The following is a 27,521-nucleotide window of genomic DNA, read 5'->3' on the forward strand; positions in this document are numbered from 1 at the left end:
ACATCATACCTGTGGGTTTACTCCAGGTCTCCCTCCAGCTGCACTGGGCTAGGATTCTGCACACTGACGCCCCACACCACACGATCATTAACACCATCTCCACATCTAGGACACAGTAGTTACTGACAGCTGGCAGAGCTGGCAATATAGTTGCTGCCCAACAGCGCCAGAAACATGGGTTCGATCCCGATTACAGGTGCTGTCTGTATGGAGTTTGTATATTTCCCCTGGGACCGTGTGGGTTTTCTCCGGGCGCTCCGGTTTCCTCCCACATTCCAAAGTCGTACAGGTTTGTATGTTAATTGGCTTTGGTAAAATTGTAAACTGTCACTCCCTGGGCAGGACAGTGCTAATGTGTGGGGTGAAAAGCTGGCCGGCGCAGACCCGGTGGGCCGAATGGCCTTTTCCCCCCCCTCCGTTCCTCTAATGTCTAAAGCTGGTTGATGGTAACGGAGGAGGCCCGGCGTAAGCCTGGGGCTTTCCTGGATCAGGGGCACTCCAGTACATTCAGCATGTCGACCGGAACCTGGAAATGGCGCCAAAATGTGGTAGTCGGGTGCAAGAATTTCACTGTGCTGTACAAACGTGACAATAAAGAACCATTGAACCACTGAGAACGAATTAGATGAGAATTCCTTCATTCATTGCATCTTTTATTTTGGCCGTCAGTAAAACATTTACTTTAATACACCTTTCCAAAGAAAGTACAAGCACTTTTCCCCATTGAGAATGGTACAAATACAACATGCCTTTTAAAAGGTGCTTTATTCTTTGAAAATAGACACAGAATGCTGGAGTAACTCAGCGGGACAGGCAGCATCTCTGGAGAGAAGGAATGGGTGACGTTTCGGGACGAGATCCTTCTCCAGTATGGTCTTGACCCAAAACGTCACCCATTCCTTCTCCCCAGAGATGCTGCCTGCCCCCCCGCTGAGCCACTCCAGCATTTTGTGTCCATCTTCGGTGTAAACCAGCATCTCTAGTTTCTTCCTACTATTTTTATTTTCTTTGGCTTGATCAGTGAAAACATTGAGAGTCAGTTTAAACGTCACATTTTGAGTTGATTTGTGCAATGCTTTGTACTGTAAACCATCACCCACAGACCGGCAGGTAAATCCTTCAAGATTTCCCCAGAAACTCGAAACTCACCCATTAAATCACGGACTTTACTTTAGGTGATTGCATCGAACAGCGTGGTCCTCGGAAGAGCCATGTGGACAACTCGGAACTTACCAACTGCACCTAACTTTCAACTCCTGCACACTTAGAACGTAGACAAGAGATGAATTGTTAACTTGTGTACACCCGTCAATAGCACGATCATATAGTTTAGAAAATTCTGTCGCAATAATCTTTTGCCCAGACTAGGGGAAATCGAGAACCAGTGGTTCAAGATAAAGGGGAAAAGGTTGAATCGGAATCTGAGGGGTAACCTTTTCCACACAAAAAGGGTATGGAACAAGTTGCCAGAGGAGGTAGTTGAGGCTGGGACTATCCCAATGTTTAAGAAACAGTTAGACAGGTACCTTGGATCGGACAAGTTTGGAGGGATATGGACCGAACGCAGGCGGGTGGGATTATTGTGGCTGGGACATGTGGGCAAGTAGGATCGAAGGGCCAGTTTCCACACTGTACCACTCTTTCACTCTCTCGAATAATAGTAAGGCAAACCTATTGAAGGCACCACATAGCTAACTAGGCGAAATGGTATTTTTTTTAAATGGGTAAGATGTAAACTTAATTCTTTCAGTTCCGTTGACACACACTAGGAAGTAGTCCGTGATTAAATGCCCTGGAATTTAAAAGAACATACAACAACACACAACACTTCACCAGTAGTTTTCCCACCTCCAATAGCAGCAAGGTAATATTTAAAGAAAAATCAATCAGCATAATGGCACTTCACAAAAAGAGTCTGATCTATTAAAATATTTTCACCCATTCAATATCGAAGCAGTTTCGATTTCCAAGTGTCGATAGGATCCCAGAAATGAAGAGAAAACCTTTTTTTTTATTCTTCCAAAAAGAAAAAAAACCCCCCACTGTATTTTGCGTGGCGTATCGTGTCATCTGTTCACTTTGTCCCCATTATTTTCTCTGGTGTAGAGTTTAATTATTTTATAGTCGTTCAGTTTTTTCCACAATCGCATCTCCATTTTCATGTCATGGTTCGCGTAGAACACCACTCGATGGTAGGCCCGGTCAAAATAATGGTCGGAATATTTCGTGTAATCTTCCGTCATGAAGCCATAAGCTGTGACCTCAGGGCGGAGAAGATAAAAAGCATTAACCACGGAAACGTGAAGTGGAAGTACGTCATCTCAAAACACAAAACCGCAACGAGGCTCATTCAAGAGCAAAGCAAAATGTGGAATCGCTGCCTCACAGCGCCAGAGACCCGGGTTCCATCCTGACTACGGGTGCTGTCTGAACGCAGTTTGAACGTTCTCCCTGTGACCACGTGGGTTTTCGCCGGGTGCCCTGGTTTCCTCCCACATTATAGGCTTGTAGGTTAATTGGCTTCGGTAAATTGTAAATTATCCCTATTGTGTAGGATAGTGCTAGTGGGTGCGGATTCGGTGGGCTAAAAGACCCTGTTCCCACGCTGTATCTCGAAAGTCTAAAGTAGATGGGGCATCTTGGTCAGTGTGTGCAAGTTGGAATGAAGGGCCTGGATCCATGCTGCATGACTTCATCAACGACTCTACGGACTAGAGTCATTGATGACCTTTCACCGTCCGGCGTGGCCTGGCAACTTCAACAGCCTGACTGCGGGAGAAGACGGCAGGGGAAGAGAAAATACATTCTGGCCTTCCATCACAGCGAGGAGGTGACTGGAGGAGACTCACTGTGATGGATGATTCTCTTTTTTGTTTTGTTTTGTGTTGGTTTGTGGTTGTGTAACTGATTATTTTATTGCTCTTTTTACTATTGGACTGTGGGAGACGAAATCTCGTCCAACAGACTTGTTTTTTTTGGATGACAATAAAGGTAATTCTGATTCTGAATGCCCTGTCACTGCCTGCCTACGATGAAGGCTATGCAGACCTAGTACTAGGACTTTGCTGGCTTTACCTTGCACTCAACGTTATTCCCTTATCATGTATCTATACACTGTGAATGGCTCGATTGCAATCATGTACAGGTGCTCCTCGACTTACGATGGGGGTTACGTTTCGACAAAGCCATCGTAAATCGAAAATATCATAAGTCGAAAACGCATAGTGAAAAGATCAAAATTCGAAGCACCGTTCCTACTGAATGCCTGTCCCTTTTGCAACATCGTAAAGTCGAAATATCGTAAGTCAAAGCATCGTAAGTCGAGGAGCGTCTGTATTGTTTTTCCGCTGACTGGTCAGCCCGCAACAAAAGCTTTCCACTGTACCTCGGCGCGCGTGACAATCGACTAAACTCAACTAGTGGCCCAGTTATCAGGAGAGTCGTTAGTGTTCTACCACAGGGCTAAACATCCGAGAACTGCCGCAATGCTGCAAATGGAGGACACCAAAATGGTAAATGGAGGTAACACTGCAACACTCCCTCCTACCTCGTCGCATGAATGGATGGCAGCCAGCAGCATGGTTGCACCAGTGCTCGGGCGATAAATGTTGCGGTTACGAGACTTCAAAATATTTGCCTTCAAAAACCTGTAGGAACAACACTGCATTAGAATGGCCTCGTCCATGGCACGGTGCATCATGGGAATATACCCTTTGGCCCACAGAGGCTCTGCCCAACATGGTGTCAAATTAAACTCATCTCAGAATGACCCAAAATGCTGGAGTAACTCAGGCAGCATCTCTGGAGAAAAGGAGTAGGGGACGTGTTTCGTGTCGAAACCTCCTTCTTCTGAAGTCATAAGTGATAGCAGAATTAGGTTATCAATTCTACTCCGCCATTCTATCATGGCTGAGATGACAGGTTTACAACTCTCTGACTGAAAATGTTTTTCCTCATCTCTGTTCTAAATAGCCTACCCCTTATTCTTAAACTGTGGCCCCTGGTTCTGGACTCCCCCAACATTGGGAACATGTTTCCTGCCTCTAAAGTGTCCAATCACGTAATAATATGTTTCAATAAGATCCCCTCTCATCCTTCTAAATTCCAGTGTATACAAGCCTAGTCGCTCCAGTCTTTCAACGTACGACAGTCAATAGACAATAGACAATAGGTGCAGGAGTAGGCCATTCAGCCCTTCGAGCCAGCACCGCCATTCAATGCGATCATGGCTGATCACTATCAATCAGTACCCCGTTCCTGCCTTCTCCCCATACCCCCTCACTCCGCTATCCTTAAGAGCTCTATCCAGCTCTCTCTTGAAAGCATCCAACGAACTGGCCTCCACTGCCTTCTGAGGCAGAGAATTCCACACCTTCACCACCCTCTGACTGAAAAAGTTCTTCCTCATCTCCGTTCTAAATGGCCTACCCCTTATTCTCAAACTGTGGCCCCTTGTTCTGGACTCCCCCAACATTGGGAACATGTTATCTGCCTCTAATGTGTCCAATCCCCTAATTATCTTATATGTTTCAATAAGATCCCCCCTCATCCTTCTAAATTCCAGTGTATACAAGCCCAATCGCTCCAGCCTTTCAACATACGACAGTCCCGCCATTCCGGGAATTAACCTCGTGAACCTACGCTGCACGCCCCAAATTACGTTTCCATTTTACCTGTTCCGCACGTATCGGATGAAGTCTGGATGATACATCTTGAATCTTTCCGCCTTTCCACCGTTTCCAAAGTAAGTAGGTGGACTGAAACACAAACGCAAAACTTGAAATGTTACAACACTAACACTTTATCCACCACCGAAACAAAGCCGGATTCTGTGTTTACCAGGGAATGAGTTATAGGGAGAGGTTGAGCAGGTCAGGCCTTTTTCAAGTTTAGAACATAGGAGAGCTAGGGGCGATTTTATATGGGTGTATTAGATCATGAGCGTATAGGTAGCGTGAACATACACAGAAGATAGACACGGAATGCTGGAGTAACTCAGCGGGACAGGCAGCATCTCTGGAGAGAAGGAATGGGTGACGTTTCGGGTCGAGACCCTTCTGTACACAGTCTTCTTCCCAGGGTTGGGGAAGTCAAGAACTAGAGGGCACAGGTTTAAGGTGAGAGGGGAACTATTTAATAGGAACTAAAGGAGCAACCTTCACCCCCAAATACAGATTGGCGAATACATGGAACAAGCAGGAAAAGGAAGTGGTTGGGGCAGGTACAAGAACACTTTGAAGATATTTGGACAGGTACATGGACAGGAAAGGGTGACACACAGTGCAGACAATTGGGACTGAAGTAGATGGGGCATCTTGGTCAGCATGGGCAAGTTGGGCCGAAGGGCCTGCTTCCATGCTGTATGACTCCACTATCTCCCAACCTGAATACACACCACTTCTCCACACCCCTCTTAAGGTACCGTGGGAGCCATTTATGTTTAGACCAACTACTGTTGGCATATTATATTATTTTGTCTAGATATATCTTGCCGTATTATTTTGGACACTTGGGGCAGTCATTAGATGGGCAGATTTTTTTTTAAAAAGAGATACAGCGCAGAAACAGGCCCTTCGGCCCACCGGGTCCGCGCCGCCCAACTAGGGACAATTTTTACATTTGCCCAGCCAATTAACCTACAAACCTGCACGTCTTTGGAGTGTGGGAGGAAACCGAAGATCTCGGAGAAAACCCACGCAGGTCACGGGGAGAAAGTACAAACTCCGTACAGACGGCGCCCGCAGTCGGGATCGAACCGGAGTCTCCAGCGCTGCATTCACTGTAAGGCAGCAACTCTACTGCTGCACCACAATGCTGCAGGGTGGTATATATATATATATATATATATATATATATATGGATATAAGCGACAGAGTGCCAGACACAGGGAGGGAGAGCATACACTTCTCACCAGACCTGAACAGGCCCGAGACCTGGGACCAGACCAGGGTAAACAGAGCAGCCAGCTATGACTTGTATGTGAAATAAGTAAAGCCTGGTGTGTTCATCTCCTTGTTTGTACAACTACTTCAATAAACAACTAATTAAACTGGAGAGAAAAAAAACGACTGGAAGATCTGTTCTAGTTGGGTCTGTGTAAGATTACTCCCACTCCCTGTGTAGCAATGGCAATTGGAAAATAAGTTATTGGAAAAGTCGGAAAAATGCCATTACAGTTACCTTCTGAGGCAGAGAATTCCAGATTTACAACTTTCAGTCAGAGAGTTGTAAATCTGTGGAATTCTCTGCCTCAGAAGGCAGTGGAGGCCAATCCTCTGAATGCATTCAAGAGAGAGCTAGATAGAGCTCTTAAGGATAGCGGAGTCAGTGGGTATGGGGAGAAGGCAGGAACGGGGTACTGATTGAGAATGATCAGCCACGATCACATTGAATGGTGGTGCTGGCTCGAAGGGCCGAATGGCCTACTCCTGCACCTATTGTCTATTGGAACCAAGCCATGGGCACCAGAATGGCTCCAATACTTCTCTTGGCGATCATTCTTCATCTGATGACCAGAGATGAGACAAGGAAAATGGTGAGGTTGGATTAGCTGCATTCCTTCAAGATGGAGCTAGTCTGGTAGCTACGTATTGATGGAGGCTCCCTGCTGAGGCTCATTGTACCAGTGGGTATCCAAGCCAACACTCTTTTCTTTACATAACCGTGTGCTTGCCCACCTCTGTGCACGGCCCATGTCCTTGTGCATGTCATACAGCCGTATCGTACGGAAATAGGCCCTTCGGCCCATTGAGTCTATACCAACCATCAACCACCCATTAACACCAATCCTACATTTTTGTTTCTTCTCCCCTCATCTTCATCAAAGGTCCTCAGATTCCACCGTACACCAAGGGAAATTTTAGAGCAACCAATTAACCTTTCAATCCACACGTCTGTGAAATGTGGGAGGAAATCAGAGAAGCCGGAGAAAGTTTACAGGGAGAACATGCAAACTCCACATAGACAGCACCGGAGTCAGGATCAAACCTGGTTCTCTCTGGTGCTGTGAGGCAGCAGCTCTATTAGCTCATCTGTGTGTGGGGTCGATGTATCAAGAACCAAAGAAAACATTGAAGTAAGGTGATTCATCCTCTCAAACGTGCTCTACCAAGGATAGAACCATGACCAATCTGATCTTGATGTCAACTCCACTTTCACGCTATAGTTCCAGGACACATTTTATGGAGGTGGACATCGATGAGGAACAAGAAGCCAGGCCTAGGAACAAGAAGCCGGGCCTAGGAACAAGAAGCCGGGCCTCGGAACAAGAAGCCGGGCCTCGGAACAAGAAGCCGGGCCTCGGAATAAGTAAGCTGGGCCTCGGAACAAGTAAGCCGTGCCTCGGAACAAGTAAGCCGGGCCTAGGAACAAGAAGCCAGGCCTCAGAACAAGAAGCCAGGCTTCGGAACAAGAAGCCAGGCCTCGGAACAAGAAGCCAGGCCTCGGAACAAGAAGCCAGGCCTCGGAACAAGAAGCCAGTCCTCGGAACAAGAAGCCAGGCCTCGGAACAAGAAGCCAGGCCTCGGAACAAGAAGCCAGGCCTCGGAACAAGAAGCCAGGCCTCGGAACAAGAAGCCAGGCCTCGGAACAAGAAGCCAGGCCTCGGAACAAGAAGCCAGGCCTTGGAGGGATACAGAGCTTGTCTTCCTCAAGCTTCGCTCCAAAGGCTCAGAGCAGCATGGATCTCCATTCTGACCCATCCATAATTGCCCTGGAGAAGTTCATGTTCTAAGAGCAGAATTAGGCCATTCGGCCCATCGTGTCTACTCCGCCATTCAAACATGGCTGATCTATCTCTCCCTCTCAACCCCATTCTCCTGCCTTCTCCCCATAACCACCGACACCCTTACCAATAAAAGAATTGTAACTCTGCCATAAAAATATCCATTGACTTGGCCTCCACAGCAGTCTGTGCCAATAAATTGCTGATTCACAACCCTCTGACTAGATTAATTCCTTAACTCCCTTCCAAAGGTACATCCTTTTATTCTGAGGCTATGACCTCTGGTCCTAGATTGTCCCACTAATATCCTCTTACTAAGCTCAGACTCAGTACTTCTCTCAACTTTGTCAGGAAAGGACGACCTCTTATTTTTAAACACTGACCTCTCTTCCAAATCCCTTTCCCCCCCAAAAAACTAATTTGCGTCATGCTTTGAAGAACTCGGGATCATGCAACTTTCAGCCCCATCACCTCTCTGCTTTGCAATTTCAGCATCTTATCCAACTCTCACCACTTCAGTTCTTTATGTTATCGATTCAGCGCGAAAACAGACCGTTCGGCCCACCGAGTCCATGCCGACCAGCGATCATCCCGTACACGAGCACTATCCAACACACTAGGGACAATTTACATAAGCCAATTAACCTACAAATCTGAAGATAGACACCAAATACTGGAGTAACTCAGCAGGTCAGGCAGCATCCCTGGATAGAAGGAATGGGTGACGTTTCGGGTCGAGACCCTTCTTCAGTCTGAGGGAGGATCTCGACCCGAAATGTCACCCATTCCTTCTATCCAGAGATGCTGCCTGACCCGCTGAATTACTCCAGCATTTTACGTCTATCCTCGGTGTAAACCAGCATCTGCAGTCCCTTCCTACGACCCACAGACCTGTATGTCTGTGGAGTGTGGGAGGAAACTGGAGCACCCAGAGAAAACCCACGTGGTCACAGGGAGAACGTACAAACTCTGCTCAGACAGCAGCCGTAGTCAGGATCGAACCCGGGTCTCTGGCGACGTGAGGCAGCAACTCTACCGCTGCGCCCCGAAGAGGAGAAGATGCGTGTAATGTGCAGACTGAGAATGGATAGAGGTGGAAGGAGATGGGGGGGGGGAATAAAGGGAGTTACCTATAAGTTACCTATAGTTACCTAGAATTGGCGAATTCATTGATCTTTGTATCTTCCTTTGTTGAGGAGTGGCGCATGGAACTGAATATTCTCCAATCAGCAGCAAATATTCCCACTTCTGATCTTTTGATGGAAAGACCATTGGTGAAGCAGCTGAAGATGGCTGGGTCTAGACTACCTCCCTGAGGAACTCCACCAGCCATGTTCTGTGGCTTTAAAGATTGACCATCAACAACCAACAACAAGGTTCAACTCCAATAAGTGAAGCATTTCCCTCTTGACTTTCGCTTCACCAAGGCACTCGATTGGAGGCCAATTCCCTGGATGCAGAAGGCAGTGGAGGCCAATTCTCTGAATGCATTCAAGAGAGAGCTAGATAGAGCTCTTAAGGATAGCGGAGTCAGGGGGTATGGGGAGAAGGCAGGAACGGGGTACTGATTGAGAATGATCAGCCATAATCACATTGAATGGCGGTGCTGGCTCGAAGGGCCGAATGGCCTACTCCTGCACCTAGTGTCAATTATCGATGCCCAACTCAATCATAACCTGTCTCAATACCGACTTCATTGGTTCTAGGAGCAGAATTGGGCCACTCGACCCATCAAGTCTACTCCGCCATTCAATCATGGTTGATCCATCTTTCCCTCTCAACCCCATTCTCCTGCCTTCGCCCCATAACCCCCGACACCCTAATTCTGCTCCTGTAACTTATGGAACTCAGTTGCTTGGTCCACAGTGGGACCAGGGTTGTGATGAGGTCACAGTAGGGTTGTGATCCTGGGGATGATTGGTTTAACATACGAGGAGTGTTTGATGGCTCTGGGCCTGTACTCGCTGGAGTTTAGAAGGATGAAGTGGGGGGGGGGGGGGGGGGGGGGAAATCTCATTGAAACCAACCGAACCTAGATAGTGTTGATGTGAAGAAGATTTTTCCAGTCTTGGGAGAGTCTAGACCAGAACACTGTAGTGTGTGTAGGTTAATGTACGGGATGATCGCCGGTCGGTGCAGACTCAGTGGGCCGAAGGGCCTGTTTCTGTACTGTACCTCTGTAATTCTAAAAGCAACCAAACCACATTGTAGTTTTTTTTCTAATCACAAATATGGCTAATCAATACCTCTGCTTCTTCAGAGGTGTGATGAGATTCAGCCTATCCCCAAACACGTTTTCAATGGTCAATGATTCGTTAATATTGAATGTACAGATGTACAGTGAAATTCTTTTTTGCATACAGTTCAGATGCTTGTCTGCACAGAGATTGCACGTTCTCCCCGTGACCTGCGTGGGTTTTCTCAGAGAACTTCAGTTTCCTCCCACACTCCAAAGACGTGTAGGTTTGTGGGTTGATTGACTCGGTATAAATGCAAATTGTCCATTGCGTCGGATAGTGTCAGTGTGCGGGGATGGCTGGTCGGTGCGGACTCGGTGGCTGGTCGGTGAGGACTCGGTGGCTGGTCGGTGCGGACTCGATGGCTGGTCGGTGAGGACTCGGTGGCTGGTCGGTGCGGACTCGATGGCTGGTCGGTGAGGACTCGGTGGCTGGTCGGTGCGGGGATGGCTGGTCGGTGAGGACTCGGTGGCTGGTCGGTGCGGACTCGATGGCTGGTCGGTGAGGACTCGGTGGCTGGTCGGTGTGGACTCGATGGGCCGAAGGGCCTGTTTCCCCGCTGTATCTCCAAAACTAAAATCAAAACTAATACCGAAGCACAATCCCCGATTAGTACAGAGTGCATGGAAACAGTCCACTTGCAAGAGTCACCAGGTCTTGGTGCCAGGTTGAAGTTCCACTGCAGTGAGCAGACCGACTGGTTGCATCACGGTATCATCGTGTGACAATAGACAATAAGTGCAGGAGGAGGCCATTTGGCCCTTCGAGCCAGCACCGCCATTCAATGTGATCATGGCTGATCATTTTCAATCAGTACCCCGTTCCTGCCTTCTCCCCATACCCCCTGACTCCGCTATCCGTAAGAGCTCTATCCAGCTCTCTCTTCAATGCATTCAGAGAATTGGCCTCCACTGCCTTCTGAGGCAGAGAATTCCACAGATTCACAACTCTCTGACTGAAAAGGTTTTTCCTCATCTCAGTTCCAGTTTGGTAACTCAAACACCCAAGAACAAAGGACGCCCCTGATAGAAACATAGAAAATAGGTGCAGGAGGAGGCCATTTGGCCCTTCGAGCCAGCACCGCCATTCATTGTGATCATGGCTGATCATCTACAATCAGTAATCCGCGCCTGCCTTCTCCCCATATCCATTGATTCCACTAGCCCCGAGAGCTCTATCTAACTCTCTTTTAAATTCATCCATTGAATTGGCCTCCACTGCCTTCTGTGGCAGAGAATTCCGCAAATTCACAACTCTCTGGGTGAAAAAGTTTTTTTCTCACCTCAGTTTCAAAAGGCCTCCCCTTTATTCTTAGACTGTGGCCCCTGGTTCTGGACTCCCCGATCATTGGGAACATTTGGTGGCCATTAACCGGTCAGTCACCAATATTGACCTCCTCACCGTCGAAGCAATCTACAGAAAGCACCTCCTCAAGAAAGCAGTTGGTATGAAAGACCCACTCCAGACTGGCCTCTCTCTCTCTCTCATCGCACAGCTACCTTTGGGAAGACAGTATAGGAACACCAGAGCCATTACTTCCAGGTTCAAGAACAGCTTCATCAAGCGCTCTCCAAGCAGCCTGCACAACCCTACGCACAAACATCTCAGCATGAAACTACCATGGACTTCGTAGGGCGGCACGGTGGCGCAGCAGTAGAGTTGCTGCCTTACAGCGCAAGAGATACTGATAAAGGAAACAGCTGTTTGTTGGGTGAAAACGAGAAGCTGGTGCGACTTGGGTGGGGGAGGGATGGAGAGAGGGAACACCGGAGTTACTTGAAGTTAGAGAAATCAATATTCATACCCCCGGGCTGTAAGCTGCCCAAGCAAAATATGAGGTGCTGTTCCTCCAATTCACTTTTGACCTCACTCTGACAATGGAGGAGGCCCAGGACAGAAAGGTCAGTGTGGGAATGGGAAGGAGAACTAAAGTGTTTAGCAACCGGGAGATCAGGTAGGTCCAGGCGGACTGAGCGAAGGTGTTTTGCGCGGAAAGATCAGATAGTCTGCGTTAGGTCTCGCCGATGTACAAGAGTCCACATCTTGAACAACGGATACAGTAGTTGCTCATTCCAGCTCTCCTGCATTTGGCAATTAAACCTTCGACTAGCACGGTGCGTAAAAATAAACAATGAGGCTCCTCAAAGTCCCGCTCAGCCTGTTCCTTCCCCTTATCATCACAAGAACGCAAATAAACACAGTTACCAGTTTTCAGGAAGGGAGTGCATAATGGCAACGGAATGGGAGAGAAGGTAGAGGGACTTACCTTTGGGATTTGTCTCGGCCCTTCATGATGGCTGTGTTTGTTATTGCAGCTTTGGCCAGGTAATAATCTCGATTGTGGTCAGGGAGAAAGATGTACCTCGTCTCCTATACGAGAAGAAGGATTTCATAAGCCAATTCAACTGCAGACTGCAAAATTGATCAAGTCAAACTCGAGATAATCCTTGTTGCGAAATACACAAAACAATCTCATGGTTGCCTTTGTGCGATTTCTTTTAGAAACATAGAAACATTGAAAATAGGTGCAGGAAGAGGCCATTAGGCCCTTCGAGCCAGCACTGCCATTGTGATCATGGCTGATCATCCACAATCAGTAACCCGTGCCTGCCTTCTCCCCATTTCCCTTGATTCCACTAGTCCCCAGAGCTCTATCTAACTCTCTCTTAAATTCATCCAGTGATTTGGCCTCCACTGCCCTCTGTGGCAGAGAATTCCACAAATTCACAACTCTCCGGGTGAAAAATTCCTTCTCATCTCACTTTTAAATGGCCTCCCTTTTATCCTAAGACTGTGGCCCTTTTTTGTAAACCTCTTTTGTAAAATACCTAGCTCCTTGCAGATGGAAACAGGCTCTTCGACCAACATGTCCCATCTACACCAGTCCCATCTGCCGGCGTTTGGTCCGTATCTCTCTAAACCTGTTCTACCGATGTACCTGTCTAATTGTTTCTGAAATGTTGCGATAGTCCGTGCCTTAACTGCCTCCTCTGGGCAGATTGTTCTGCACACCGCACTATAGACTTGAGATACAGCGTGGAAACAGCTCCTTCAGCCCACAGAGTCTGCCCTAGCCGGCGATCAACCATACACTAATTCCATCCCACACCCTTGGGCCGATTTACAGAAGCCAATGAATGTAAATCTTTGGAGCGTGGGAAGGAAACGGGAGCACCCGGAGAAAGCCCATGTGGTCTCAGGGAAAATGTACAAACTTCGTGAAGACTTGACCCTTCGTCGGGATCGAACCCGGGTCTCGGGCGCTGTAAAGCAGCAACTCTACCGCTGCGCCACCCCAATTTGGCAGAATTTTCTTCTGCCCGCATTCCAATCAACCCCCCCCCCACAGATTCTACCACCCACCCACCTATTACGCACAACTTACACTGGCCTATCAACCCAACACCCATAGAATTGTCGACACAAAATGCTGGAGTAACTCAGCGGGTCAGGCAGCATCTCGGGAGCGAAGGAATGGGTGACGTTTCGGGTCGAGACCCTTCTTCAGACTGATGTCAGGGGAATGGGTGGGACAAAGATAGAATGGAGTCGGAGACAGGAAGAACAGTGGGAGAACTGGGGGAAGGGGGAGGGGACAGAGAGGGAAAGCAGGGACTATCTGAAGTTAGAGAAGTCAATATTCATACCACTGGGGTGTATGGTGGCGGCACGGTGGCGCAGTGGTAGAGTTGCTGCCTTACAGCGAATGCAGCGCCGGAGACTCGGGTTCGATCCTGACTACGGGTGCTGTACTGTACGGAGTTTGTACGTTCTCCACGTGACCTGCGTGGGTTTTCTCCGAGATCTTCGGTTTCCTCCCACACTCCAAAGACGTACAGGTATGTAGGTTAATTGGCCGGGCAAATGTAAAAATTGTCCCTAGTGGGCGTAGGGTAGTGTTAATGTGCGGGGATCGCTGGGCGGCGCGGACCCGGTGGGCCGAAGGGCCTGTTTCTGCGCTGTATCTCTAAATCTAAATCTAAAATCTAAGCTACCCAAGCGAAATATGAAACATTCCTCCCCATAGACTTGTTGCCTGCACAAGGAAGCACAGAGAGGGGGTCCAAGCAATGATGGACCACATCGCGGGTCTGAATTGAAGCTGGAGGTGGTTCCACAGGATTGGGATGTGTAGGGAGGAACTGCAGAGACAGGTGTAATCCGAAGGTAGCGACCAAATGCTGGAGCAACTCAGCGGGACTGTCAGCATTTTCATTTCATTTTCATTTCATTTTATTTTATTTCGAACATGTTAAAAGACATCATATAAAAAACAAAATAAACAAAAAAACAGAAGAAATACAAAGAATTTCATCCATTGCTTAACGTGTGCGAAAAGGAGTAGGAAGAAATGTGGACTTATTTAATCCTACCCCCATCCCCTAATCAATATTTATCAAGTATTATCTATAATAACTAATACCTAAAATACATATATAACTACATATATACTCACTCACCTCTACAATCATATGAATATACCTATTTACACAATAATGTCTATATTAACTACATCTGATATATATACATACATTAGGCCAATCATATATATACATATACCCGACCATTTACATACAAAATATAAATACAAATATAGTCACCCACCCGTATAATGTCAGATATTAATACAAAAATACTCATACACCCTTATATGTTCATATAGATATACTTATTTAAATAATGATGTGTTATCATATCATCTATCATATATATATACAGCCGGAAACAGGCCTTTTCGACCCTCCAAGTCCCGCCCAGCGATCCCCGTACATTAATACTATCCTACACCCACTAGGGACAATTTTTACATTTACCCAGCCAATTAACCTACATACCTGTACGTCTTTGGAGTGTGGGAGGAAACCGAAGATCTCGGAGAAAACCCACGCAGGTCACGGGGAGAACGTACAAACTCCTTACAGTGCAGCACCCGTAGTCAGGATCGAACCTGAGTCTCCGGCGCTGCATTTGCTGTAAAGCAGCAACTCTACCGCTGCGCTACCGTGCCGCCCGTTAATCCCCCTCCTCACTGTACCTAGAAAAAATCATGTGTTTATATTTGTTTTTAAACTGGATGATGTTTGAACATTGTTTTAATTCCGCATTCATTCTGTCCAATAGCTTTACTCCACTGATTGATATAGAAAATCTTTTCATTGTTGTTCGAGTATTGCGAATCTTGAAATTTAATGTTCCACTTAAATTGTACCCCCCCTCTCTTTCATAAAACATTTCCTGTAAGTTACTTGGTAGCAAATTGTTTCTCACTTTGTACATGAATTGAGCTGTTTGATATTCCACAATGTCATAAAATTTGATTATTTTAGACTTTATAAATAATGAGTTGGTGTGTTCACAAAAACCGACATTATGAATTATTCTAATGGCTCTTTTTTGCAGTATGAATAGTGGTTGTAGTGAACTTATATATGTACTTCCCCACACCTCTATACAGCAACTTAAATAAGGTGAAACTAGTGAACAGAACAGAATGCGAAGTGATTTGTTATCTAGGAAATGTTTTGCTTTGGCCAGAACTGAAATGCTTCTAGATACTTTACTGTGGATATGTTTAATGTGAGATTTCCAGCAAATTTTTTCATCTATTATCACCCCAAGGAATTTAGTTTCATTTACTCTTTCTATGTTAACATCTCTGGGTAGAAGGAATGGGTGACATAGAAACATAGAAAATAGGTGCAGGAGTAGGCCATTCGGCCCTTCGAGCCTGCACCGCCATTCAATATGATCATCCAACTCAGTATCCCATACCTGCCTTCTCTCCATACCCCCTGATCCCTTTAGCCACAAGGGCCACATCTAACTCCCTCTTAAATATAGCCAATGAACTGGCCTCAACTACCTTCTGTGGCAGAGAATTCCACAGATTCACCACTCTCTGTGTGAAAATAAACTTTCTCATCTCGGTCCTAAAAGACTTCCCCCTTATCCTTAAAGTGACGTTTCCAGGGTCGAGACCACAGGATTGGAAGATGCCGGAACAACCTTCTCACCAAGATGGACTTTCCACCTCCTCGTTCAGTTCACTTCTGCCACGCTTGTGGCAAGAACGACCCAATATTGGTTTCACGCTTCCGAATTTTTTTTAAAAAACCTGCAACCACCATGGAGAATTCGCAAGAGGGCAAAAGGTTTGGGGCACCTTACCGCAGACTGTGGCAGGGCAGTGTACCCAACACGCCGATATGCAGATAAAGAATTCTTCATCGTGTTTGTGGAAAACGTATAAAATGAAGTTCGACTTCCCACATCTTTCTCGAATCCTTTAATAATGGCTCCATTCACTCTGTACGTTGTGAAATAAAACAAACATCTATTCAAGCAAAACGACTACCTCTAGATTTTCAATAAACAATAGGTGCAGGAGTAGGCCATTCGACCCCTCGAGCCAGCACCACCATTCAATGTGATCATGGCTGATCATTCTCAATCAGTACCCCGTTCCTGCCTTCTCCCCATACCCCCTGACTCCGCTATCCTTAAGAGCTCTATCTAGCTCTCTCTTGAATGCATTCAGACACTTGGCCTCCACTGCCTTCTGAGGCAGTGAATTCCACAGATTTACAACTCTCTGACTGAAAAAGTTTTCCCTCATCTCCGTTCTAAATGGCCTACCCCTTATTCTTAAACTGTGGCCCCTGTTCTGGACTCCCCCAACATTGGGAACATGTTTCCTGCCTCTAACGTATCCAACCCCGTAATAATCTTATATGTTTCGATAAGATCCCCTCTCATTCTTCTACATTCCAGTGTATACAAGCCTAGCCGCTCCAGTCTTTCAACATATGACAGTCCCGCCATTCCGGGAATTAACCTAGTAAATCTTCCCACATACTTCAATAGCATTCCCTCAATAGCAAGAATATCTTCCTTCCAATTATCCTTTTCTGCCTTTGCCAATGGACAGATTTTATAAAATGGTGGCCGTAGTATTTAGTGTCTTAGTATTTATTTGACCTTCGCTTTCATTCATTTGAATGCCTGCAGAGACATTTTTTATATTACTAAATAAAATCACAAGCTTCATCTTAAGATCATGAGATCAGAAGTGATTCGAGCAGAATTAGGCCACTCGGCCCATCAAGTCTACTCTGCCATTCAATCATGGCTGATCTATCTCTCCCTCCTCACCCCATTCTCCTGCCTTCTCCCCATAAGCTCTGACACCTGTATTAATCAAGAATCTATCCAGCTCTGCCTTAAATATATCCACTGACTTGGCCTCCACAGCCTTCTGAGGCAAAGAATTCCACAGATTCCTGTATACACTGGAATTTAGAATTTAGAGGGAATCTCATTGAAACATATGATTATTAAGGGATTAAGGGACACACTAGAGGCAGGAAACATGTTCCCGATGTTGGGGGAGTCCAGAACCAGGGGCCAAAGTTTGGGAAGAAGGGGTTGGCCATTTAGAACGGAAATGAGGAAAAACTTTTTCACTCAAGAGAGTTGTTAATCTATGGAATTCTCTGTCTCAGAAGGCAGTGGATGCCAATTCTCTGGATGCTTTCAAGGGAGAGTTCGATAGAGCTCTTAATGATGATGGAGTCAGGGGGGTTGGGGAGAGGGCAGGAACGGGGTACTGATTGTGAATGATCACCCATGATCACATTGAATGGCGGTGCTGGCTCGAAGGGCCGAATGGCCTACTCCTGCACCTATTGCCTATCTTCTATTGTCTATTCACCAACTTCTGACTAAAGAAAATCCTCCTCATCTCCTTCCTAAAAGAACGTCCTTTAATTCTGAGGCTATGACGTCTGGTCCCAGACTCTCCCACTAGTGGAAACATCCTCTCTACATCCACTCTATCCAAGCCTTTCACAATTCCATACGTTTCAATAAGGTTCCCCCTCATTCTTCTAAACTCCAGTGATTATAGGCCCAGTGCCGTCATATGTCAATACAAAACTAAATTGAACATTGGTTACCCGATTCACAAGCTGAACCATTAACAAGGCTGTTTGGGATTGTTCTGTGGAAAACCAGTCGTTCTCAGTTACCGACTCACATGTAGTGGACAAAGAAGATACGCGCGGCGGCGACGGCCTTCCCGAGGTTTAGTTTAGCGATTCCGCGCGGAAACGGTACCTTCGGCCCTCCGGTTCGGCACTGACCAGCAATCCCTGAACACTAACCCTATCCTACACACTGGGGACAATTTACAATTTTACCAAAGCCAATTAACCTGCAAACCTGCACATCGTTGGAGTGTGGGAGGAAACCGGAGCACCCGGAGAAAACCCACGCAGGTCACGAGGAAAATGTACAACCTCCGTTCAGACGGCACCCGCAGTCAGGATTGGACCTGGGTCGCTGGGATCATGTCGAACGGCGGTGACGGCTCGAAGGACCGAATGGCCTGCTCCTGCGCCCATTTTCTATATTTCTACGTTAACGAGAGCACACACCTGAACACATAGTCGTGGCCATCAATCTCCTTGCCCTTCCGAGAGCCGTTCAGAATGCCACCGTTGCCAATCACCGCACAGCGAATGCAGACTGAAGTCTTGTTTGACCTGCGTTCCCAGTCATCAAACAGGACAGCGTTTGCGGACGTGTTGAGATAGCTCAGCGTGTCCTTTAGGTCTGCAACACGAAACGGAAACTAACCCACCGTTCCAAGTGATGCAAAACACACAACCGGACAGTGCGGCACCCAGTCTGAAGAAGGGTCTCGACCCCGAGACATCGCCCATTCCTTTGCGCCAGAGATGCGGCCTGACCCGCCGAGTTACTTCAGCATTTTGTGTCTTTCTACGACTTTATTGCTTGCAGTGCTGGAGGGGCGAGGGGTGATCTTACAGAGGCGTACAAGACCATGAGAAGAAAAGATCAGGTAAAAGCACAGAGTCTTTTACCCAGAGCAGAGGAATCGAGAAGCAGAGGATATAGGTTTATGGTGATGGGGGAGGGAAAGATTTCATAGGAACCTAAAGGGCAATTTTTTTTTTTCATATAACACAAAGGGTGGTAGTTATATGGAACGAGCTGCCAGAGGAGGTAGTTGAGGCAGGGGCCATCACAACGCTTGAAAAACATTTGGATACATGCATGCGTATAGATATATAGATACATAGACAATTGGTGCAGGAGTTTGCACGTTCTCTCTCCGTGACCTGCGTGGGTTTTCTCTGGGTGCCCCGGTTTCATCCCACACTCCAAAGGACGTACAGGTTTGTGGGTTGATTGGCTTGGTATACATTTGCACCTCAACTTCCAATGGGGTTACGTCCCAATAAACCCACCGTAAACCGAAAACATCGTACGCCAAAATGCATTTAATACACCCGATCACGGGGCCGGGAGCATAGAAACATAGAAAATAGGTGCAGGAGGAGGCCATTCGGCCCTTCGAGCCTGCACCACCATTCAATATGATCATGGCTGATCATCCAACTCAGTATCCCGTACCTGCCTTCTCTCCATACTCCCTGATCCCTTTAGCCACAAGGGCCACATCTAACTCCCTCTTAAATATAGCCAATGAACTGGGCTCAACTACCTTCTGTGGCAGAGAATTCTGGCCCAGCGCTTGGACCTATTGTAAGGTTGAAATATGGGAAGTCAAACCATCGTTAGTCGGGCAGCAACAGCAAGTGTGTGTGTGCGCGTGTGCGTGTGCGTGTGCGTGTGCGTGTGTGTGACCGCACTGCATCTCTAAACTGAACATAATGTTCACCTTCTCGTGTGAACGGGCCAAAAAGGCTGGCACGGAAGTGTTGGGCCGAAGGGCCCCCTTTTCTGTGCCGTAAGGTTCTACGAGAGCAATGGGCCGGCATCGCGGAGCAGAGGTCTGAAATATTTACCTTCGTAACTGATCACACCCCAGCCGTGAGCGCCGTTATAATGCTTCAGCCTCTGGTAAGCCTTCTCTGTCACGTGCTTGCTCCACTGCAGGACAGGGACATTTCCCACAAAAATATCTTTGTACTCGTCCACTTTCACCAGTCGACTTCTCGCCGTCTCAGGACATTGCTGACGGACAAAAGGGGAATTCAGCGTTAAGATCAATGAGGCAATTTAAACGTTAAAGTTAGACCGTAACATCAATTGAAAGGACAACATGTTTTAGTTTAGAAACAAAAAACTGTAAATGCTGGGTAATAGAGGGCAGAGAATGCTGGAGGAACTCGGCGGGTCAGGCAGCCTCTCTGGAGGACATGGATAGGTGACGTTTTGGGTACAACAACAGCATTTAAAAGACATTTGGACAGGTACTTGGATAGGATAGGATAAATGCTCTTATTCTACCTGCCTCAACTGCCTCCTAACTCTAAACTAAGCTAAACAAACCTCAGTGAAGACACAAAGTGCTGGAGTACTAGAAACATAGAAACATAGAAAATAGGTGCAGGAGTAGGCCATTCGGCCCTTTGAGTCTGCACCGCCATTCAATATGATCGTGGCTGATCATCCAACTCAGTATCCCGTACCTGCCTTCTCTCCATACCCCCTGATCCCTTTAGCCACAAGGGCCACATCTAACTCCCTCTTAAATATAGCCAATGAACTGGCCTCAACTACCTTCTGTGGCAGAGAATTCCACAGATTCACCACTCTGTGTGAAAAAAGACTTTCTCATCTCGGTCCTAAAAGACCTCCCCCTTATCCTTAAACTGTGACCCCTTGTTCTGGACTTCCCCAACATCGGGAACAATCTTCCTGCATCTAGCCTGTCCAACCCCTTAAGAATTTTGTAAGTTTCTATAAGATCCCCCCTCAATCTTCTAAATTCCAGCGAGTACAAGCCGAGTCTATCCAGTCTTTCTTCATATGAAAGTCCTGCCATCCCAGGAATCAATCTGGTGAACCTTCTCTGTACTCCCACTAATTCAGCGGGTCAGGCAGCATCTCCGAATAACATGGATAGGTGATGTTTCGGGTCGGGACCCTTCTTCAGAATCTCGGTCTGGAACTGGGCCTGGAAGCCAGGTGAGTTACTGGTGGCCGGGGGAGAGGCGAGGATCAGTGGAGTAATGAGGCCATTATGTCATAAGCGATAGGAGTAGAATTAGGCCATTCGGCCCATCAAGTCTACGCCATTCAATCATGGCTTATCTATCTCTCCCTCCGAACCCCATTTTCCTGCCTTCTCCCCATAACCCCTGACACTAATTAAGAATCTTTCTATCTCTGCCTTCAATATATCCACTTACTGCCTCCACAGACATCGGTAGATTTGGAGTGTCTACCCAATCTGCACTGCTCATTACTTTTATCAGGTCTCTCCTCAGCTCCAGGGAAAGCAATCCACGTTTGTCCAAATGTCTCCTTAGAGCCAATACCTTAGTTTAGTTTAGAGATACAGCGTGGAACAGGCACTTTGGCACACCAGGTCCGCTCCGACTAGCGATCCCTGCACACTCGCACTATCCTACACGCACAAGGGACAATTTACAATTATACCAAGCCAAGTAACCTGCACGTCTTTGGAGTGTGAGAGGAAACCAAAGATAATAGACAATAGACAATAGGTGCAGGAGTAGGCCATTCAGCCCTTCGAGCCAGCACCGCCATTCAATGCGATCATGGCTGATCACTCTCAATCAGTACCCCGTTCCTGCCTTCTCCCCATACCCCCTCACTCCGCTATCCTTAAGAGCTCTATCCAGCTCTCTCTTGAAAGCATCCAACGAACTGGCCTCCACTGCCTTCTGAGGCAGAGAATTCCACACCTTCACCACTCTCTGACTGAAAAGGTTCTTCCTCATCTCCGTTCTAAATGGCCTACCCCTTATTCTTAAACTGTGGCCCCTTGTTCTGGACTCCCCCAACATTGGGAACGTGTTTCCTGCCTCTACTGTGTCCAATCCCCTAATTATCTTATATGTTTCAATAAGATCCCCCCTCATCCTTCTAAATTCCAGTGTATACAAGCCTAATTGCTCCAGCCTTTCAACATACGACAGTCCCGCCATTCCGGGGATTAACCTAGTGAACCTACGCTGCACGCCCTCAATAGCAAGAATATCCTTCCTCAAATTTGGAGACCAAAACTGCACACAGTACTCCAGGTGCGGTCTCACCAGGGCCCGGTACAACTGAAGAAGGATCTTTTTGCTCCTATACTCAGAGAAAACCCACGCTGTCACGGAGAGAACGTACAAACTCCGTACAGACAGTACACACCCGTAGTCGGGATCGAACCCGTGTCTCTGGCCCACCCATGGCCAACTCTTCATTCCTTTCTATCCGCAGTTTAGTTGCCAGCTTCCCTTCCATTTTTTAAACTGCTAGGTTTTGAAGAAACCCTAGTCCACACCCTGTTACAGCATGTAATCTCCATCCCTCCCCCACCCTCCACTGTAACGCAACACCTTTGTAATCTTGCTTTTCCAGTTCTGCAGAAGGGTCTTGGATGCAAAACACTGACCACCTCCCACATCACAGAAACTACTGACTACTTCCAGCACAGAGTCCTTTAGGACAACTTTGTTCCTCGTTTCTACTAACTGGACAAGTTTCTGGTTTATCCTAGAGGTCAGTTAAAAATGTCAAAAAAGATACTAAGTGGTGGAGTAACTGAAGTGGTCAGGCAGCATCACTGGAGAACATGGACAGGTGACGTGTTGGCTCGGAACTCTTCTTCAGACTGGGCCCAAAACCGAAACGTCACCCATCCTCTCTCTCCAGAGATGCCGCCTGAACTGCTGAGTTACTCCAGCACTTTGCGTCTATCTTCTTAACTATAAAAAGTGGTTTGGAAACGGGATTAACAAATGTGCACCGTCCCACTGCCACTTTGACACCTATTTTTTAGTTCACAAGCCCGTTCGAAAGCCTGAGGAACAGCATCTCCAAGAGGGCAAGTTGCAGCCACCGAGACTTCAGATTAAATTCAACAGTTTTGCGAAATAGATTTTAAAACCGCTCCACAGTTTGTTTTGATCATTCCGCTGAACACCTCCGCTCAGTCCGCCTAGACCTAAGTGATCTCCCGGTTGCTAAACATTTTACCTCCCCCTACCCACATCGACCTTTCTGTCCTGGGCCTCCTCCACTGTCAGAGTGAGGCCCAGCGCAAATTGTAGGAACAGCACCTCATATTTCGTATAACTTATACAAGGTTCTGCAGGCCCTGCAGCAGCCTGGAGGCCCTGCAGCAGCCTGGGGCTCCATTAGACCGGGCACTGCTGGAGGCCCTGCAGCAGCCTGGGGCTCGGCTGGACCGGGCGCCGCTCCAAGAGGCCGAGCGGGTGGACCACACGTGGCCTACAGCGGTGGAGCAGTGGTGGAGGTCACCACAGCTACACTGCAACATTGCCATGACAACGGGCCTTCATGGTCAGATCAAGAACCCTGAATTTACAACAACTGGGACTTGAAAATGGCACCAAAACTGGGGACTCTGTAAATATCTCAGTGTACTACTGCTATACTCTTGAACTGTATCTGAAATGCTTATCTCCTACTGTAAGTATCTAAGTGCTTATGTATAGTGATAGTTGTACTGAACTGTATACCCAAATGGATTTCACTGTACCTCAGTATACGTGATAAATAAACTACCATTGAATCATTCTGTAATGCATGACTCTTTGACTCTATTGAGTCAAACACAGGCAAGAATAATTAGTGTGTAAAATCATTATAGATCGGGTAAATGCACAGAGTCTCTTGCCCAGAGTAGATGAATCGAGGACCAGAGGACGTAGGTTTAAGGTGAAGGGGAAAAGGTTTAATAAGAATCCGCGGGGTAACTTTTTCACACAAAGGGAAGTGGGTGTATGGAACAATCTGCCAGAGGAGATAGTTGAGGCTGGGCCTATCCCAACATTTAAGAAACAGTTAGAGAGGTACATGGATAGGACAGGTTTGGAGGGATAAGGACAAAACGCAGGCAGGTCGGACTAGTGTAGCTGGGACACATGGCCAGTGTGGGCATGTTGGGCCGAAGGGCCTGTTTCCACGCTGTATGATGTTGTGACGCTAGTTGGACACCTTGGTCAGCATGGATGAGTTGGTCCACGCCGACCATTGGTCCACGCCGACCATTGGTCCACGCCGACCATTGGTCCACGCCGACCATTGGTCCACGCCGACCATTGGTCACCCGTTCACACTAGTTCTATGTTATCCCACTTCCTCATCCACTTCCCACACACTGGGGCAATTTATGGAGGGCCAATCAACCTGCACACCCGCACGTCTTTACAAACATAGAAACATTAAAAAATAGATGCAGGAGGAGGCTATTTGGCCCTTCGAGCCATCACCGCCATTCAATATGATCACGGCTGATCATCCACAATCAGTACCCCATTCCTGCTTTCTCCCCATATCCTTGATTCCGTTAGCCCCAAGAGCTAAATCTAACTCTCTCTTGAAAACATCCAGAGAATTGGCCTTCAGTGGCAGAGAATTCCACAGATTCACAACTCTTGCTGAAAAAGTTTTTCCTCATCTCAGTCCTAAATGGCCTACCCCTTATTCTTTAACTGTGACCCCTGGTTCTGAACTTCCCCCATCATGGGGAACATGTTTTCTCCTGCATCTAGCCTGTCCAATCCCTTAAGAATTTTTTAGGATGCAGGAGGAAACCAGAGCACTCAGAGAAAAAAAAACATGAGGTCACAGGAAGAAGGTGATAATCCCACACAGACAGTACCCGAGGTTGGGATCGAACCTGGATCTCTGGCGATGTGAGGCAGTAGCTTAGTGTAGCTAGCTTTATTATTATCACATGTACAGAGGTACAATGAAAAAGCTTTTGTTGTGTGCTAACCAGTCAAATAAAAAATACTATACATGATACTGAGGATGGCTAGATTGTAGAAACATAGAAATATTGAAAATAGGTGCAGGAGGAGGCCATTTGGCCCTTCGAGCCAGCACTGCCATTCATTGTGATCATGGCTGATCATCCACAATCAGTAACCCGTGCCTGCCTTCTCCCCATATCCCTTGATTCCACTAGCCCCTAGAGCTCTATCTAACTCTCTTAAATCCATCCAGTGATTTGGCCTCCACTGCCCTCTGGGGCAGAGAATTCCACAAATTCACAACTCTCTGGGTAAAAAAGTTTCTTCTCACCTCAGTTTTAAATGGCCTCCCCTTTATTCTAAGACGGTGGCCCCTGGTTCTGGACTCGCCCAACATTGCGAACATTTTTCCCGCATCTAGCTTGTCCAGTCCTTTTATAATTTTACATGTTTCTAGAAGATCCCCTATCAACCTTCTAAAGTCCAGTGAGTAAAGTAATACATTAAAAAATTATTGTAAGAGATTAAACTTATTCATTGCCATTTCCCTACCTACAGAACTATAATGCATGTCTGCCAAAGATATCAACAGTCTAGCTTTTTTAAAATTCACAAGAGTTTGTAAGATAACAGTTGAGTTATGACAAAAATGCTTCCGATCGAGGCCACACACGTGACCAGCCCTATTTGATCTCTGACCCGAAACAAACATTGTCAGCATTAACACATAAAAGTTTCACTTGATAAACTTCGACGTACGCAAGTCGTGTATGGAGCACAAAACAATATACCTGTAATGCTTTCAGAATTAGAGAAGTATTCCACAGTTTTTCATATTTTTGGTCACACACGTGACTAAGAATGGCCCTGATATAAGATAAGTCAGCCTCACTGCCAATACCAAAAATTGTTGGGACATCATGAAAAAATATTATATTTGTACAAGGTTTTCTTTTATTGCCCAAAATACCCGTTCATCTTTACACCATAGATAGACAAAAAAAATGCTGGAGTAACTCAGCGGGTCAGGAGGCAGCATCTCTGGAGAGAAGGAATGGGTGACTTTTCAGTTCGAGACCTTTCTTCAGACCCGAAACGTCACCCATTCCTTCTCTCCAGAGATGCTGCCTGACCCGCTGAGCTACTCCAGCTGTTTGTGTCTACGGTATCTCTGGTCCACACCAGTGCCTGCAGTTCCTTCCAACACAATCTTTGCACTATCTGCTTCCAGCGGTGTTCAACTCCAGCCCCATTCTGGGCCAACACAGCAAGACCAGCACAACTCGAAACAATAACTTAAAACTGAAACTTACTGACTGAAGGTAGGTGACATCAGTTGGATACCAATCTCCGAGGAACGAAGGCGGTGTGGTGCTTTTCCGATTTGGAGGCTTCGCTGTGGTTTTCGTGCCAGAGATATTTATCACCAAATCCCCTGGATCCCCTCTTTCCTTGCTTTTGGAGCTGTACCAAAAGTTCACCTCAACACTGAGTTCATGCAGCCTCTCAGAAGCGTTCACCTTCTTGTCTGTCACATTACGTAACCTCAACTCTCGCAGTATACTGTGAGGAGAGAACACAGGAGGTAATTTGAGGAAGGATATTCTTGCTCTTGAGGGTGCTAGGTTCACTAGGTTAATTCCCGGAATGGCGGGACTGTCGTATGTTGAAAGACTGGAGCGGCTAGGCTTGTATACGCTGGAATTTAGAAGGATTAGAGGGGATCTTATTGAAATATATAAGATTATTAAGGGATTGAACACATTAGAGGCAGGAAACATGTTCCCAATGTTGGGGGAGTCCGGAACCAGGGGCCACAGTTTAAGAATAAGGGGTAGGCCATTTAGAACTGAGATGAGGAAAAGCTTTTTCAGTCAGAGAGTTGTGAATCTGTGGAATTCTGTGCCTCAGAAGGCAGTGGAGGCCAATTCTCTGAATGCATTCAAGAGAGAGCTAGATAGAGCTCTTAAGGATAGCGGAGTCAGGGGGTATGGGGAGAAGGCAGGAACGGGGTACTGATTGAGAATGATCAGCCATGATCACATTGAATGGCGGTGCTGGCTCGAAGGGCAGAATGGCCTCCTCCTGCACCTATTGTCTATTGTCCTCAGAACGTTTCATCTGCCACACACCATCTGCGGCATTGGCTACAAACTTCAAATTTATGCCCCAACCCGATCACATTTTATCCTTGTATGCTTCGCTGCCACCTTCACCTGCACCTTCACCTGCACCTTCACCTGCACCTTGCACCTTGCCCTGCATCTCGCACCTTCACCTTGCACCTGCACTTTCACCTGCACCTTCACCTTCACCTTGCACCTTCACCTTGCACCTTCACCTTGCACCTTCACCTTGCACCTTGCCCTGCATCTCGCACCTTCACCTTGCACCTGCACTTTCACCTGCACCTTCACCTTGCACCTTCACCTTGCACCTTCCACCTTCACCTGCACCTTCACCTTGCACCTTCACCTTGCACCTTCACCTTGCACCTTCCACCTTCACCTGCACCTTCACCTTGCACCTTCACCTTGCACCTTCACCTTGCACCTTCACCTTGCACCTTCACCTTGCACCTTCCACCATCACCTTGCACCTTCACCTTGCACCTGCACTTTCACCTGCACCTTGACCTTGCACTTTCACCTGCACCTTCACCTTGCACCTTCACCTTCACCTTGCACCTTCACCTTGCACCTTCACCTTGCACTTTCACCTGCACCTTCACCTTGCACCTTCACCTTGCACCTTCACCTGGCTAACGATGATCCGTTCTAATTTTCCTTGATCTGCATCCCCTTTGATATCTCGTTTTAACACTTTACCCAT

General features: G+C 47.0%; 1 protein-coding gene across 1 annotated transcript; it reads right to left on the reverse strand.

The window, feature by feature from the left end:
* Window positions 1-641: 641 nt before the first annotated feature.
* Window positions 642-27,521, reverse strand: LOC144594754 (alpha-N-acetylgalactosaminide alpha-2,6-sialyltransferase 2-like). Its single transcript, XM_078401598.1, has 9 exons — window positions 27,421-27,521; window positions 26,003-26,252; window positions 19,794-19,962; window positions 18,396-18,573; window positions 16,129-16,267; window positions 12,227-12,330; window positions 4,674-4,757; window positions 3,548-3,647; window positions 642-2,261 (listed from the first exon to the last, which is right to left on the reverse strand). The coding sequence occupies exons 1-9, from the start codon at window positions 27,519-27,521 to the stop codon at window positions 2,067-2,069; spliced, it is 1,320 nt and encodes a 439-aa protein (XP_078257724.1). The 3' UTR covers window positions 642-2,066.

Source organism: Rhinoraja longicauda, chromosome 6 (genome assembly GCF_053455715.1).
Source record: "Rhinoraja longicauda isolate Sanriku21f chromosome 6, sRhiLon1.1, whole genome shotgun sequence".
Classification (NCBI taxonomy): Eukaryota; Metazoa; Chordata; class Chondrichthyes; order Rajiformes; family Arhynchobatidae; genus Rhinoraja; species Rhinoraja longicauda.